The sequence below is a fragment of the Littorina saxatilis genome, linkage group LG12, assembly GCF_037325665.1.
Source record: "Littorina saxatilis isolate snail1 linkage group LG12, US_GU_Lsax_2.0, whole genome shotgun sequence".
NCBI lineage: Eukaryota > Metazoa > Mollusca > Gastropoda > Littorinimorpha > Littorinidae > Littorina > Littorina saxatilis.
This window is the reverse complement of record NC_090256.1, coordinates 16439578-16457128: the sequence shown is the minus strand read 5'-3', so window position 1 is coordinate 16457128 and position 17551 is coordinate 16439578. Positions and strand designations below refer to the sequence as shown.

At 41.4% G+C, this 17551-nt stretch overlaps 1 protein-coding gene and 2 long non-coding RNA genes across 3 annotated transcripts; all 3 read right to left on the bottom strand.

The window, feature by feature from the left end:
• Positions 1-1694: 1694 nt before the first annotated feature.
• Positions 1695-2496, bottom strand: LOC138981364 (uncharacterized). The gene is made up of 2 exons (XR_011460620.1): positions 2142-2496; positions 1695-1726 (listed from the first exon to the last, which is right to left on the bottom strand). It is a non-coding gene; the product is annotated as an uncharacterized lncRNA (long non-coding RNA).
• Positions 1900-2116, bottom strand: LOC138981365 (uncharacterized). Its single transcript, XR_011460621.1, has 2 exons — positions 2076-2116; positions 1900-1969 (listed from the first exon to the last, which is right to left on the bottom strand). It is a non-coding gene; the product is annotated as an uncharacterized lncRNA (long non-coding RNA).
• A 226-nt stretch (positions 2497-2722) lies between the features above and the next one.
• On the bottom strand, positions 2723-17330 carry LOC138981363 (putative uncharacterized protein C7orf78). Its single transcript, XM_070354257.1, has 6 exons — positions 17164-17330; positions 9405-9665; positions 7703-7976; positions 7296-7392; positions 6331-6470; positions 2723-4979 (listed from the first exon to the last, which is right to left on the bottom strand). Exons 2-6 carry the CDS (start codon positions 9626-9628, stop codon positions 4818-4820), a joined length of 897 nt encoding a protein of 298 aa, XP_070210358.1. The 5' UTR covers positions 9629-9665; positions 17164-17330; the 3' UTR covers positions 2723-4817.
• Between the last annotated feature and the right edge of the window lie 221 nt (positions 17331-17551).

Genomic DNA, 17551 nt, shown 5'->3' with positions numbered 1-17551 from the left:
CCAGACTTGTGGGGTCAGTGTGGTGTTACACTGGGGATGGTTGCCCGATTGCAAATACAGGGTTAATTAATCTGTAACAGTCACTTGGAAGACCACCTTTTTTCTTGTTTTGTCATCTTTTTAGAAGAACACTGCGAGATTTCAGCTGCAGATGATCTAAGGCCAAAAAAAAAAATAGTCTGTTTACGGTAACCCGACCGACCCTATTTTTTTCGCGCGACCCTAGACTTTTTTTTGGCATTTGGGGGGAAAAAAAATTTATTTTGTTTAAATAACGTAAAAATATGGTTTTTTGGGGGGGAAAAAACGGGAAAAAAACCCAACAATCCCGACCTACCGACCCTATTTTTTTGGCCTATGTTACCGTAAACAGACTTTTTTTGTGGCCTAAAGCAACATGTATTTGATGTACGTAACATGATCGAATTCCATTTTTGAGGTGTACTAGAAACTTGCATTCTCCCAGTAAGGTAATACATTGTACTACGTTGCAAGCCCCTGGAGCAATTTTTTGATTAGTGCTTTTGTGAACAAGAAACAATTAACAAGTGGCTCTATCCCATCTCCCCCCCTTTCCCCGTCGCGATATAACCTTCGTGGTTGAAAACGACGTTAAACACCAAATAAAGAAAAGAAAGAAAGAATTTTTGAGGTATTGAATGTTTTACGCCATAAAGAGAGGATCTAAGAGCGAGATCCATGACAATGTAATCTGATTTAATGTTCTTTGTTGTCTTACTTTCCGCAATAATTTGGTACCAGTTTTTAGCTGTAGCATATAACAGATTACTGCCATAATTCCTTAACGCTATGATCTACGCAAAAGTTAGAGAACCCTGAACTTGCTCAAATTATTGTATCAAGCAATGGCGAGGGTTGACCTGGCCTCTACTATTTTCAGTAAATGCTTACATACAGATACATTTTTAATGTACTAGGTTTAAACTGTATCTCGACCAGTGTTTTTCAGTCACTGTTTGGACGAAGAAAGTCCAATAAATGTGTCCATCATTTTTTTACTAATCACAAGAAATTGACAGTTTGAATTAATTCATCACTTTTGTGAATAATGCAGCATAAACACTTATTTGAAATCAAAGCAGTTTTTTAGAGAACAGATGCAATATTTGTTGTGATGGTTACGCCAGCATTATTAAAATGTACTGTGTGTGTGATGGGAGTGATAACGGGAATCACGTTTGTGCAATCAGATAGGAATAAACTTTGTGTGCAATGAACTGATCTCCAGTATGCAGTAACAGTGTCTCATGCAGCTTTTGCCCCAAAACAGTATTATAAAAATGCTACAGGTTTATTTATATCTGGGCAAATTCCATGCTTTCTTTTCTTGTACTTTTTGTTCCTATATATATGAGTACATCTATTCCTAAGCAGGACCCTAAGTCTGAAGCTGTGATTGCTGCTAGTTGTGTGTTTGTCTTTATATACTAAACCTGTTGCTGATTTTTATTTTTATTTGATTTTGTATGGTTGTGTTTTTGCATAGCTATTAATTTTGCAACTGTTCTACTCCAATCCAGATTCGACAGGCTTTACATTTGTAAACCAATACACAACTGCTTTCAGATACTGTACTTGCCTGATTTGATACCCTGGTTTGACAGGTTTTAAATCCTTATCCACTTATTTACCTGCTGACTTAACAATCTGACTTAACCCTTTGTTGTTTGCGACAGACCTTGACCCTTTGTTGTGTGTGTCAGACCTTGACCCTTTATTGTGTGTGTCAGACCTTGACCCTTTGTTGTGTGTCAAAACTTGACACTTTTTTGTTTGTCAGACCTTGACCCTTTGTTGTGTGTCAGACCGTGATCCTTTTTTGTTTGTCAGACCTTGACTCTTTGTTGTGTGTGTGTCAGACCTTGTCCCTTTGTTGTGTGTGTGTCAGACCTTGACCCTTTGATGTGTGTGTCAGACCTTGACCCTTTGATGTGTGTCAGACCTTGACCTTGTTGTTTGTGCCAGACCTTGTCCATTTGTTGTGTGTGTGTCAGACCTTGACCCTTTGATGTGTGTGTCAGACCTTGACCCTTTGATGTGTGTCAGACCTTGACCCTTTGGTGTGTGTCAGACCTTGACCTTGTTTGTGCCAGACCTTGACCCTTTGTTGTGTGTCAGACCTTGACCCTTTGTTGTTTGTCAGACCTTGACCTTGTTGTTTGTGCCAGACCTTGACCTTGTTGTTTGTGCCAGATCTTGACCTTGCTTGTGCCAGACCTTGACCTTATCCTTTGGCTTCCAAACACAAACGTATGGTGCTGTGTTTGATTTTGTTGTTCCTTGCTTCTTCTTCATGGTTTTTTTCTCCCTTATTCTTGTTGTTATTGTTGTTCTTGATCTTTTTGTTTTGGTTTTGTGTACAAAGGCTGCGAATGTATGTATAAGTTTATGGGTGTTTTGTTTGTTGTGGTGAGGGGGTTGTTTTGCTTTTATGAAACCTCATTATGTTCTTATTGAAGCAATGTCTTGTCAATCATTTGTGCATGAGGATGATGGGAAGGTAAAAGAGAAAGGTGGAACAATTAATACAGGTAATACATGTATAAGTAACACCTTTAAAGTGTTGTTCTTTTTCTGTTCCCGCTCTCTGTCTCCGTCTCTCTGAGCCTCTCTCTCTCTTTCTCTAACACACACAAACACTCACACACACATTCATACACATCAAAATGAAATTTGTATGCGTTCACCTTTTCATGCTGTTGCCTGTTTGGCCAAGAACCTCACAATGTCAGTTTTTTTGTTTACTTTTATTCAGGTTGGGAAGAAAGCAGCACAATATCGTTTATTATTGAAGTGAATACTCAAGTGTAAAAATCTCTCTCTCTCTCTCTCTCTGCCCCCTCCCCTCTCTCTTTCTCTTTCTGTTGCACACAAGCACACACAATCAATTACCAAATACCCGGATGCAAGACAATATTTAAAACAAATACACTGTTTTGATTTCTATATCACAGTAAGAACTTTGAGCAACCAAAAATAAAATACAGTAGCAAAAATAATACAATATATATAATACTTTTGACACCAGAATATGTGATGGGCACATTTTATGTCAGATGAGGAAGTATTGTAAATTCGTATTTACAAAGTCAAAATGCTGTGTAGGAGTCAACCATATGTAGAGTTTCAAGTGTACTCAACAGAAATGTTATTCTCGTGGAGTTCAAGGAATGAACTTGGTCACACTCGGAGAAAAAAAAGACATCAAGAAAAAAGTCATCAAGATGTGTGTATGCTATTTCATACTTATGTACAGGAGTTATGAGGGAGGAGGTTTACATACACCTGTGGGAACAGGTGATAGTGCAAATCAAAAATGCAAGTCAGACAAGTTAGGGAACAATTCAGTTTGGCACTCACTGAATCTTTCTTCCTATAAATGTTGATACATCACACATCGCACATCACCAAAAGCTTGTCTGTGCAAACAGATTTTCGGGAAACCAATCACTAGCGAGGGGTGTGAATGAAACACGCACAGCTTCCGACAGACCCCTCGCTAATGATTGGCCCCTCCAATATTTGTACGAGGTATTCCAAGAAAATGTCACTCTCCCACAACCCATACAAACCCGACGGAGTTATTTTCGGAATTTGTCAATAGTTGACACATCACACATCACTTCCAGTTTGTCTGTACAAATGATTGGCCTCTGGGATTCAGTGAGGATGAGCACATCTAAAAGAGTTGAATGCCACGAACTGTAACATAATACTGATGGATATGTAATACTGCACTTCTATCAAAAAGGATTTCCTGTTTATCTACAAACAAGCATGTACATGTTCTTTGAGTTACTTCCACTCACAATGACTCTCAAGGCGTTGTTAACTGTGGACGTATATTTATTTAACTCTTGCAACATCTTGAACTAACTCCAGAACTGAACAGAACCTAACACAAAGATGGCGACTTCCAACAGTGGTGCGTGCGCTATCACGTGGTTAACCGTTTCGCGCCATATGACGGCCACATGACGTAATCACAAGAATGACGTAAAATCACAACACACAACTAAACGATATATCCCTGTATTTGTGCAGCTTCCATTTCTGAGAGTAAACCTCCAAATCAAGGACACCTTCAATGATCCCTTCGTCTATTAACCTCACCAACATAAACGGACACCTGCAATAGAGGGACACTTTTGTCTTTCCCCAAGACTGTCCTGGCAGCACAGGTACCACTGTATTTGAGCACACATGCACTGCTATGACGTCACTGCAACGTCCAATGACGTCGCTCACCCACCACAAGGTCGGCTTCAAGCTGATTTGCTATCACTGCAATGTTCATAGAGAGATACTACATGACTTGCTGTGTGATGCCTGATTTACACGATTGTTGTTGTTTATGTTTAGCCTTTTAATACCGAAATGCGACTGAAAAAAATTGAGAAAAAAAAGCATTGAGTGTAACCCTGGTATCACACAGCAAGCCATGTAGTATTCTCTATGAACATTACTGTTATATCAGATCGGCTTGAAGACCTTGTCTGCTTGGGTCATCATTGAACATAGCACTGATATCAGATCAGCTTTCGGTGACTTTGTCATCATAAGCAGTGGATAATCACTTCTGAGGTCCCTGCCAGACTGTAGTTTGACCCAACCTCATTAGCATGATACACACACTTATGAAGATAGGGTTTATTTATGACATGGGTGGTCTCATGTAGCATAAAATTGTGCCCCACAAAGCCGACAAGGTCTTCAAGCAGATCTGATGTATCTGCAATGTTCATGTTCATTTCTTCAAGCTGATCTGATTTATGTGCATGTCCATGTTCACGTTTTCAAGCTGCCTGCTGGTGAGCAAAGGGGTGGCGGCGGGGAGATTCCGTTCGTTCCAGGCTGGACTCGAACTGCTGTTTTTCCTGGGACCACTTGCTGGTCAGATCGTGGTCCACGCGCTCCATGAAAGCGCTGTAGGGGTTACGGTGCCTCAACCTGTGCCTCTGCAAACACACATACACAGAATCAGCACTCAAACCGATCCTGTGTCTCAGTCTTGCCCTCAGAGTCAAAAGTCACTGTACATATTGTTTCTTCAGAGTCCAAGTTCATTATGCAAAGAAATGTTAAATAGAGCCAGAACAATGATGGCGTCATACTGCCTATAAAAAGTAAAAGACAATCAAACACATATGAGAACTCATCGTCATCAAGTCAAAACTCTATCACTTACAAGGCAAATAAATGGCCAGCTTTATACAAATTAATGATTGTCAACAGTTGTCATTGATAGCCAATAACCTACAAACAGTGCTTTTGTCACTTACACTTTAATTGTATAAATAACATAATACGTCATTACATTCTTTGCATCTGATGTACCAATCTCTTTATTAAAACATGCACCCTGCAGATGTTTGTTTGTGTGTGTGTTTTTTTGACTCACATGCGAAGCAAAAGTGAGTCTATGTACTCACCCGAGTCGTCCGTCCGGACGTCCGGAAAACTTTAACGTTGGATATTTCTTGGACACTATTCAGTCTATCAGTACCAAATTTGGCAAGATGGTGTATGATGACAAGGCCCCAAAAAACATACATAGCATCTTGACCTTGCTTCAAGGTCAAGGTCGCAGGGGCCATAAATGTTGCCTAAAAAAAGCTATTTTTCACATTTTTCCCATTTTCTCTGAAGTTTTTGAGATTCAATACCTCACCTATATATGATATATAGGGCAAAGTAAGCCCCATCTTTTGATACCAGTTTGGTTTACCTTGCTTCAAGGTCAAGGTCACAGGAGCTCTTCAAAGTTGGATTGTATACATATTTTGAAGTGACCTTGACCCTGAACTATGGAAGATAACTGTTTCAAACTTAAAAATTATGTGGGGCACATGTTATGCTTTTATCATGAGACACATTTGGTCACATATGATCAAGGTCAAGGTCACTTTGACCCTTATGAAATGTGACCAAAATAAGGTAGTGAACCACTAAAAGTGACCATATCTCATGGTAGAAAGAGCCAATAAGCACCATTGTACTTCCTATGTCTTGAATTAACAGCTTTGTGTTGCATGACCTTGGATGACCTTGACCTTGGGTCAAGGTCACATGTATTTTGGTATGAAAAATGTGTAAAGCAGTTCTTAGTGTATGATGTCATTGCTATGTCAAGGTCAAGCATGCGAGTCGTATGGGCTTTGCCCTTCTTGTTTTTTATCCATTTTATGTGTGTTTTCCCGTCGCGATATAACCTTCGTGGTTGAAAACGACGTTAAACACCAAATAAAGAAAGAAAGTGTGTGTTTGGTTGTTGTTTCCCCCAATGATGATAAAATTAACTAAACTAACCGTGAACCCTTCAAACTTCTGCGGCCATTGAGTCCTGTTAAGGACGAGCTTTGAGTCCCACTTGGGTTTGGCTGACAGCGGTGGCGCCATCTGTCGGCCCGTCATGTCTCGGTCCTCTGGGCCAAGGTGAAGGCCATGGACTGGGTAAACAAGAGCCAGGCATGAGATCACTTCACAATAGGGCATCTCACACCACTGTGGAAGATGCGAGAAAAAGATACTTTACTATATGTTTGGGTTGGGTTACTTCCCATGCTTGGGTACGAAATGCTGGTTACTAGGCCGCTGCCTCACAGACGGCCAGCGCTATATATGCGTCTTGTCTTTCACAACCGGCATACAAACCCGCCGCGTCGACGGAGTTGTTTTCTAGAATCGTCTATCACTAGACTTCGTGGTGCGTTTTCGAGCAAATCGTGCCGTGTGTCGCTAGATTAAGGTTCAGTGGATTCCCCACCATCTTTAGATTCGTCAAATCGTGCCGTGTGTCGCTAGATTAAGGTTCAGTGGATTCCCAACAATCTTTAGATTCGTCAAATCGTGCCGTGTGTCGCTAGATTAAGGTTCAGTGGATTCCCCACAATCTTTAGATTCGTCAAATCGTGCCGTGTGTCGCTAGATTAAGGTTCAGTGGATTCCCCACAATCTTTAGATTCGTCAAATCGTGCCGTGTGTCGCTAGATTAAGGTTCAGTGGATTCCCCACAATCTTTAGATTCGTCAAATCGTGCCGTGTGTCGCTAGATTAAGGTTCAGTGGATTCCCCACAATCTTTAGATTCGTCAAATCGTGCCGTGTGTCGCTAGATTAAGGTTCAGTGGATTCCCCACAATCTTTAGATTCGTCAAATTCGCCAAAAACTCCTGCCAAACGGTCAGATAAATATTATCCCTTTAAACAGCCATCCTACACTGTTTCCGTTATGTCACAACGAAATGAACATCACACCATGGCCCATGCACTTACTGGTGTCCAGTCGATTTGTTTTAAAGTGAAGGTTGTAGGGGTCCCTCTCATAGTCTGTCTCAAATTCGTCCAGTCCTAGCTTTTTGAGTGGAGGGTACTGAAAACAAACGTGACAAAGATAAATGACTAAACATTTAATTAATCACTCATTTTGTTGAACACCACATGGAACACAGTCATGACTCATTCCTTTTTGAGTCAAGGGGGGGAGGGGGGGTCACAAAACCAAAACCTGTGTATCCAGCACATACACAAAACACAAAAATAAGAAAACAATAACAAAACAAAATCTACAAAACCAAACAATTAAATTGAATGAAACCAGAGACTCTCAACAGTCTCTGATGAAACTATGCAATCACGTTGGAAGCAGCGTAGCAGTAGAAGATCATGTTGTGAGCACAGACCTGTCTGAAGTCATGTGGTTTGGGCGACTGGTACTCCCCAGCAGGGTTCATGCCGTGCGTGACGAAGCGCTTCTTGGCGGTGAAGGGGCGCGCCACGTGGAAGCGCGTCTTGAAGTTGGGGGGACTGGACGGTCTCTGGCGGAAGATGAGGGGCATGAGGTTGCCGCGGTGACGTGTGACCTTCTCTCTCTGACCCGGGATGGTGCCGTAGAGCCAGGGCTGCTGGGAGTCCACAGTGTTCCGTTTGGGCGGCTTGGGGTCGAACACCAGGTATCTGCACGTACAGCGAGGAGCTGGTTGACAATAGATACATTCCAGAAATCGTGTTTGCACGGGTTGTCAAAGAGTGAATGCTCTAGCCTTTAGTGAGACAAGCTTTCTACACGTGCTACTTCAGTTTCCACAGTGTTTCAGACACACCCATCGCTAGAGACTGGCCTATAATGTCTCGTAGGAAAATTTGACTCACTAAAAGCCACATTGTACATAGTCCTACTGGCAAACCTTGCACACATTATATAGTGTTCACTAGCGTTAAAATGAACAGTTGTGAACACTGTGTTAATTTAAGTGTGCCTCTTTTGCTAGAAGAATTATCTACCACGTCACGAAGTGTTCAAAACTTGTCACAGAAATGTGTTCAAAAGTGGAACGCTTCTGTTTGGAGCCGTAGAGGCAATGCATGGTGATGGAACTTGAAACGTACAATGGACGATGTGTGTGGCGCAGGGGAGGAAGATGTTCATTGAGAAGTGGGGCATATATCATTCTGATAAGCATCGCTCCACGGCTATTGCCAGTTGTCTCTCTGACCGGACGCTACAGTCCTACGCGAATCTATCAAAACAAGAATACAGAGTTATCTCCCATATGTTTTTCGCGAGCACTGATCTAAATTTGAGATCAGTGTTCGCGAGACGAAAATTATTGCAGATGGCCGACTTCGACAGTGATCCTCCGTTCTGTTCTTCACAGTTATGATAAAGACATCGTTCTAAGGTCAAAACAAGTCAAAATGTTGGGACTGCTGCCGGAAGGAGACCGTAATATATGGTTTCATCACTGTCAACTGCATGTTACAGAAAAAATCGTCTGCTCCGGTGAGCGCCGAACCCAAACGGTTGATTATCACGTGACACTTTTGTCATATTTAGAGTTGTTTGCACAGTAAATACAGCCGCGAAAAATAGCTCGCTTGAAACTGTCTTACATATCAATTCCTTTGTAATTTAAAAATTACAGAACACCATGAAAAATCATTATCGACGATCGTGAATCTGCTTATATCAATAATATATTACAAAAAGCTCTAAATATGTAAAAAAAAAATAAAAAAATTAAAAAAAAAATCGGTTTCTTTGCCAGACAAGGAAACTCAAGGCATCCTGTCAGGGAGAGAATGAGCCGAACTCATTTTGACATGAGTTCAGGATGCATCACTAATATGCAGTGCGTCGTCTGTGCTGCTGAAACTGCGCAGGTATATTCTGCCCTCAATGGTCACAAGAAGACGCTGTGCCGTCAGCTTCACTGTCCAGTCTGTTTGGTTTGGAGTGTAATTCAATTCAATTCAATTCAATTCAATAATTCAATTCAATTCAATAAAAACGTCAGTATCTGAATGCAACAAACAGAAGTTTTTCTTTTGGCTCGTATATAACATCACATAAAAACACACTCCCAGAACATATAGATCTCATACCTGAAGTCAGGTGGCGGCCTCTTCCAGATGTCGTGGTCACGTGTGTGTGGCGGCACATTGTACGTCTCGCTGCGTGTCTGCAGCAGTGCCTCGTCCGCGTCGTGCGACGTCTTGGCGTGGAAGCCGAACTGTACGATGCCGCCAAGCGAGGACTGCCCGTCGTCACTGGGGGACGTGGTCGCGCTGTCAAAGCCACCTCCGTGCGACTCCGGCCCGCTCATCATGACGCCGCTTCGACCCCTGATTGGCAGATGGTGTTTTCTGGAGAGCACACGTTCAATTCGTTTCACGTCTCATGCTTTTTTCTCTCCCTGCCTTTGTTTGCTTTTAAGTATTGGTGGTAAAAACAAAGAGCGAAACAACACACAAGATACACTGCGGTGATTAAATAAAAACCCAAGGAAAATTAAAAAGAAAGAAAGAAAGAAAGAAGTCGCGTAAGGCGAAAATACAACACTGATCAAATTCACAGAATGAAACTGAACGCACTGCATTTTTTCCGCAAGACCGTATACTCGTAGCATCATCTGTCCACCGCTTGTTCTGAGCGTGTTTTTAATCCAAACATATCATATCTATATGTTTTTGGAATCAGGAACCGACAAGGAATAAGATGAAATTGTTTTTAAATCGATTTCGGAAATTTAATTTTAATCATAATTTTTATATTTCAAAGCTTGTTTTTAATCCGAATATAACATATTTATATGTTTTTGGAATCAGCAAATAATGACAAATAAGATGAAATTGTTTTTGGATCGTTTTATAACATAATAATTTTAATTACAATTTTCAGATTTTTAATGGCCAAAATTATCATTTAATTTTTAAGCCTCTAAGCTGAAATGCAATACCAAAGTCCGGCCTTCGTCGAACATTGCTTGGCCAAAATGTCAATAATTTTATTAAAAAATGAGGGTGTGACAGTGCCGCCTCAACTTTTACGAAAAGCCGGATATGACGTCATCAAAGACATTTATCGAAAAAATGAAGACAAAATGTCTGGGGATATCATGCCCAGGAACTCTCATGTAAAATGTCATAAAGATCGGTCCAGTAGTTTACTCTGAATCGCTCTACACAGGTCTACACACACACAGACACACATACACATACACATACACACATACACCACGACCCTCGTTTCGATTCCCCCTCTATGTTAAAACATTTAGTCAAAACTTGACTAAATGTAAAAAGAAAAAGAGAGAAGCAGAATATAACACCGGTACACTACCGTCCTTACAGTTAATAAGTAACAGTTTTTCTTTAAAAAATAAAAAAAACACGTTTAAAAAGAGCGTTTGGGGTATGGCGTATGTCCGGCTGGTGTGATTGAATGGTAGCGACTACTGGAGTTAAATAAACACATTTCCTTTCGCCCATAAACGTAAACCAATAACAGGGGTTTTCTGTTGGTAAAGCTTCAAAGCTTTTCAAGCTCATCTTTAGAAGGTGTCCGTCTGATTGTGGTTGTTGGGAACATATCACTTTCATTTTCCGTACTAATGAATAATTCTCTCGGCAAAGCTGAGCTTACTTGTGTACATGTATGCCTTGAAGTGCTGCATGCAAGACTGCATCAATAGAACAGTGCAACCCGCCTTTTAAGACCTCCAAAAATCTTAGAAAATCGGGTCTGAAAAAGGAGTGTCTTAGAATGGAGTTAATTTTTTGTACAGAGGTTATGAACAGAATGTCTGAGAAAACAAGGTCTTAAAAAGGAGGTAGTCTTAAAAGAGGGGTTCCACTGTAACACATTTCGTCCCTAAACAATATAACATTTATTTGACGGGTGACAAGCAACAGTGTAAGTAAGGGGCACGATGTCAATAACCCAGTCACACTCGAACTTTTTGGTTTTTGTTTGTTTGTTTTTTTGGTGTTGTCCAAACACCTGTTCCTTGTCTCGGTGTGCTCTCACTGTTCCATCCACATCTGAATATTCGTTCTGCTGCCAGACTTACCGATTTTACGGGTCGTTGCGGTGGGCTACCGTATACACTGACTGCACTGCTGCCGAGTCACTTCGACGGTGTTCAGTAGTGGTTGTGTCCCGAGCCAACGGACTCAGCCCACTACCTACCATGCCCCCTTCTAACGACACAGTCTTGTATTTGATGATTATAAGAAACTTAAGATTCTCCCATTAAAAGAAAGATTTAAATTAAATGAAGGCGTGCTCCTTCACAAAATACTTTCCGGCCGTGCACCACGAACTTTCGTTGCAAACTTTAAAGTCAAACCAAACCGAAAGTTTAACGTCCCAATTCCAAGGATAGATCTCTTCAAATCAAGCGTAGCCTTCTTTATTTGGTGTTTAACGTCGTTTTCAACCGTTCAAGGTTATATCGCGACGGGGAAAGAGGGGGGGGGGGGATGGGATAGAGCCACTTGTTAATTGTTTCTTGTTCACAAAAGCACTAATCAAAAAATTGCTCCAGGGGCTTGCAACGTAGTACAATATATGACCTTACTGGGAGAATGCAAGTTTCCAGTACAAAGGACTTAACATTTCTTACATACTGCTTGACTAAAATCTTTACAAACATTGACTATATTCTATACAAGAAACACTTAACAAGGGTAAAAGGAGAAACAGAATCCGTTAGTCGCCTCTTACGACATGCTGGGGAGCATCGGGTAAATTCTTCCCCCGAACCCGCGGGGGGTAAGCTTAGCCTATTCTGGTAGCGTCCTGTGTAATTCTCTCCCGGAATTTGTGAGAGTCCCAATGAGTCTCAATACTTTCAAAAAACACCTTTCACTATATTCAATGTTAAATTACGAAAAATCACAGTGATGGAAGACTTCGTTTGATTATATTTTCATTTGTCCAAAGCATCAGTGTTCATTATATCCACACAAAAACACTCAAAGCTTTAATAACACATTTACTCATGCATGTGTATTCAGCATTGTTTTCACTACGTTACATATACGACGCTTTATATTTGTGTATAATATGTAATGTGTAAATATTCATATGTTGTTGTTTTTGTCTACCTTTTTTTCTACGTTAATATCCGTGTAAATATGTGATTAGATTAGTCCCCTCTCTGGGCGAGGGCTGGTTGAAAAAAAGCTCGTTGTATTGCTTATGCCACAACCCTCGAAAAATAAAATTTGATTTGATTTGATTTGATTTGATTTGATTAACTGTTAAGTCCCGGAGACGGACTGAGTGAGCGTCCCCTCCAGAGAGCAGACCGCCACTCCGTCCCTCAGTCGACCCCCCGGAACGTCACACGTTCAAGACTGACAGCAGAACTACTTTTCAGGGAAGGATGGAACAGGAACAGTGAGACCAAGGTCACCATGAGAGCTCCGGGCATGAAGGGCCACAAGAGCTAGGACAATTTATAATTGTGGATGATTAATGAGGTGGGGATGATTATAATGATGATGCTATGGATTTCCAATTTGGTTTGAGACCACGTGACAGGGCAGCACTCTACGCTTACTTTCATAATATATTCTGGCGTCAACCAGACCCGACCGGCACGGTTGGCCTAGTGGTAATTAGGCGTCCGCCCCGTCATCGGGAGGTCGTGGGTTCGAACCCCGGCCGGGTCATACCTAAGACTTAAAAATTGGCAATCTAGTGGCTGCTCCGCCTGGCGTCTGGTATTTTGGGGTTAGTCACAGTGCTAGGACTGGTTGGTCCGGTGTCAGAATAATGTTACTGGATGAGACATGAAGCCTGTGCTGCGACTTCTCATTGTCTTGTGTGTGGCGCACGTTATATGTCAAAGCAGCACCGCCCTGATATGGTCCTTTGTGGTCGGCTGGGCGTTAAGCAAACAAACAAACAAGTCGCGTAAGGCGAAAATACAACATTTAGTCAAGCTGTCGAACTCACAGAATGAGGCTGAACGCAATGCAATTTTTCAGCAAGACCGTTTACTCGTAGCATCGTCAGTCCACCGCTCGTGGCAAAGGCAGTGACATTGACAAGAAGAGCGGGGTAGTAGTTGCGCTGAGAAGGATAGCACGCTTTTCTGTACCTCTCTTTTCGTTTTAACTTTCTGAGCGTGTTTTTTAATCCAAACATATCATATATATATGTTTTTGGAATCAGGAACCGACAAGGAATAAGATGAAAGTGTTTTTAAATTGATTTCGAAAATTCAATTTTGATCATAAGTTTTATATTTTTAATTTTCAGAGCTTGTTTTTAATCCAAATATAACATATTTATATGTTTTTGGAATCAGAAAATGATGAAGAATATAAGATGGACGTAAATTTGGATCGTTTTATAAAAATTTTTTTTTTTTACAATTTTCAGATTTTTAATGACCAAAGTCATTAATTAATTTTTAAGCCACCAAGCTGAAATGCAATACCGAAGTCCGGCCTTTGGCGAAGATTGCTTGGCCAAAATTTTAATCAATTTGATTGAAAAATGAGGGTGTGACAGTGCCGCCTCAACTTTTACAAAAAGCCGGATATGACGTCATCAAAGACGTTTATCGAAAAAAAGAAAAAAGCATCCGGGGATATCAATTCCAGGAACTCTCATGTAAAATGTCATAAAGATCGGTCCAGTAGTTTGGTCTGAATCGCTCTACACACACACACGCACAGACACACACACACACACACACACACACACACATACACCACGACCCTCGTCTTGATTCCCCATCTATGTTAAAACATTTAGTCAAAACTTGACTAAATGTAAAAACCAGGCCCGAGAACTGCTGCACCTGCGGTGTTAGTCAGGTAGACAGAACCTGAGCACCCTTAAAGTCGCATTCGTGAAGTGAATGACACTCGGCTGTGTGATCCCAGCCTTCCCATACGAACCATAGCACTTCCACTCTGGGAGTCGGCCGTAGCCCGAAAAACCCACATGACTCTGATGGGATTCGAACCCATGACCTCCCGGTCAGCAGCCTGAGGGAACCACTGCGCTACGGGGGGCGGTGTCACACTCGAACTATTGTTCCGTCCGTCTGTCAGTGGGTTGTCTGGTCAAAATGTCAGTCGCTTGATCACATGTTGGAAACCGTTGGCAAGTTTTGGCATTAGTGTTCATTGGTCTGCTGAATAGATCGTCAAAGTTTCAATCACTCAGTCGTCCTAAAACGTTTGCAAGAGCTAGCTGTTTTATCAGTCTGTTTGTCAGTTGGTTGTGTTTTCAAAATTCCAGACGCTCCAAACAGCTTACGTATGAGGTGTCTCTGAGCACCATCGTACGGAGGGATTCTGCGGGCATCGCAGCAAAAAGAAAGAGGGTCATTTTTCTCGGACTCACGAGGCAGATGCCAGACAGGTAACACTCGGTCTCAAGACTGCAAAGATCTCTTGGTTTATTTTAGAGCTCTTTTGGGTTGTTCTCTAGTGTGGAAACGGGTGGTTGCGCGTGAGTTCAGTTTTCTCAGCCATTTGTCAGCCGTTTGATTACACTGAAATGGTCACTTTTTGCTTACTTCAATGGTTTCCCTTCTCTGCCCCCCCCCCCCCCCCCTCCCCTCCCGCTCGCCCTCAACCACACTCCATCTTTCACTGAGTGCTCGAAGGAAATCCATATCAATCAAACCGGCGAGGAAATGTTGGCGATAACAAAAAGCACATTGATTTATAGGATCCCCAGCTCAAAGACCAACAAACATTGATCACGGCTTTCCTACCAGTGGCGGGTTGGTCAGAGCCGGAAAAGAACACCGGTGTAACGTACGATGTGAGATTGGCCCCTCTGTCACCTTACCCCCTTGATATATACTCGAGACTGAAATGTTGTTTCCTTGTAAAATTAAAGAAGTGAATTTATTTAAGGACAAAAAGCATGTCAGTTTCCTGCATGTGAAGAAAATTAGTGGTGAAATGTAATAGATTTCACCCAAAATTCAGTGTTCAGTGTGGAGTTAATACAAGATCAACGAGGCCGAGGGCGAAAGATGACAGAGTGGCCAATCTCACATCGCTACACCGTCAGTCCATTCCCTGCACGGGAACAGCTTTCCTCTCGCTCTGTGCACGCGGGACAAAAGATGCAATATCACGGAGGGAATTGCTGGGGGAGTAACAATACAGTTAGTCTAAGATTATATCGTCTGCAGCGTGCATAAATAGAGATTGAATGTCAAAGTTACAGAACTCAGAATGCGATTCACTAACAAATAAAACGTTTAAGCAAGTTGCGTAAAGCGATATCAAAACATTTAGTCAATCTGTCGGCCTAAAACCAAAACATCAACACTGAAAACCAGTCATGCATCAGGTAGTAAGGATTGTGTAGCCCAAACCCGAAGACCGAGACAGATTGCGCTTGTCTCGTTAAAGCATGCGAACGCAGTACCTATATATTTTGCATAAACCGATTATCTTAAATTCTGTGCAAATGTTCGGAGTAAACATGACATATTTGATATATTTTTGGATTCAGGAGAAGATAAGGAATGCAATGCAATTATTTTTAAATCTGCAAGTAAAAATTTGATCCGGACTGAGTCAAAGATTGACCAAAATTTCAATAAAATGTGTTGAAAAATGAGGCCGCCACAGTGCCGCCTAAACTTTCACCATAAGCCAGCTTTGACGTTATTAACATTTATCGCAAAAATGAAGAAAAAAGTCTGGGGGTATCATCTGAAAGAATTTGTATGTAAAGTCTCATGAAGGTCGGTCCTGAAGTTTTCTTAGCTTCGCTCTAAAAAAAAAAACTAAAAAAACTCAGTCACACACACACACACACCTGCGCGCGCGCGCGCGCACGCACGCACACACGTACGCACACATACACACACACACACACACACCGTGCAAACACACACACACACACACCGTGCAAACACACACACACACACACCACCCTGCACACGCACCTTGTAAACACACACACACACACACACACACACACACACACACACACACATATACTTGCTTGGATTAATGTGTGTTGCATAACGTTCTGGCATGGATATAGTTATGTGCGGTTTATGAAATTCTGGCGACATTAATTTATGTGTGGCGCATACATTTCTGGCATGGATTTATGTGTGATGCATAATGTTCTGGCATGGATTTCTGGATTTCAGTGAGGCGCATGATTTTGCGTCCAAAGACCATCATGGGTTTCAACATTAACATAACAAAACGTAGTGAGTGAGTGGGCTGTTTTGAAATGTTTCAAGTGTTTAAATGATAGCTAACTTGTAAAACCTGCCTGCGAAAGTTTGCATTACTTTGGGTAACAATGATGATAAAGTCATGTCCTTAAAACATTTTTTTTAAATGTCAAAAACGATCAACTTAATTATCAAAGACGAAATTAATCCCTGCAAATAAACAAGGGATTAAGTGGCTACTACATACATACAAACCCTTACTTTCAATAGGCCATAAATAACTCAATTCAATATCAAACGTTATCAATCAGAATTCCTTCTGTTTGCTCATGTCAGTGTTTTTTTAATTTAGGCTGTCTATATCTATATTTGTCTCTGTCTACAAAGACGTGAGAAGCATAAGCTCGTCGTGGACATAATCTCATCGTGCTATTACTAAGCACACAAAACGCCCTAAACTATAAAGCCCGTTTATGTATGTATGAACACTCTCTTAAATCATTTTCACCACAAACCGGCGATTTACGAGCGATTGTTACAAACTTTACAAGCGCGTGTCGAGCCAGTAGTACGAGAGGATATATAGACCCTTTGTAGTCGGCAGGAAAGTATGTAAGTGTATTAAGCGGTGACAAAGTTATGACTTCCCTCTACAAACAGGCCTGCCGTAGTCCACTTACCGTCACCTCAAGACGCGGCACAGTCAAAGTGCAAGTGGAAACAAAATCCCGGGTAGATCTTCACAATATCCCAGACACAGATGGAAAAAAGTCACGGGTGATAATCACTATAACTACTACCCCGGGTATGTGTGGGTTAATATCCAGTGACCCCGGGTATCTCAGACACTGTCACGTTTCAATATATCACTCAAGGTGATTATGAACCGGTTAATTACTACTAATTAACTAACCACACCACGATCCACTCTCGCAGGCATACAATTAAATAGAGTCAACAAAAGTATAAGTTTCAGACGCCTGTTTATGTATAAACTCTCCACCTCCCTCGAGCCTTCACTCAAAATATGTTCCTTTTACGTTCTCAACACGTAAAAAACCAGTGTTC

Excerpts from the sequence above, each read along its gene's own strand:
- LOC138981363 (XM_070354257.1), bottom strand. The coding sequence starts at position 9,628 with ATGATGAGCGGGCCGGAGTCGCACGGAGGTGGCTTTGACAGCGCGACC. Across the intron at positions 7,977-9,404 it reads AGGCCGCCACCTGACTTCAG|ATACCTGGTGTTCGACCCCA; the intron begins GTATGAGATCTA and ends CTGTACGTGCAG. Across the intron at positions 7,393-7,702 it reads AACCACATGACTTCAGACAG|TACCCTCCACTCAAAAAGCT; the intron begins GTCTGTGCTCAC and ends GTTTGTTTTCAG.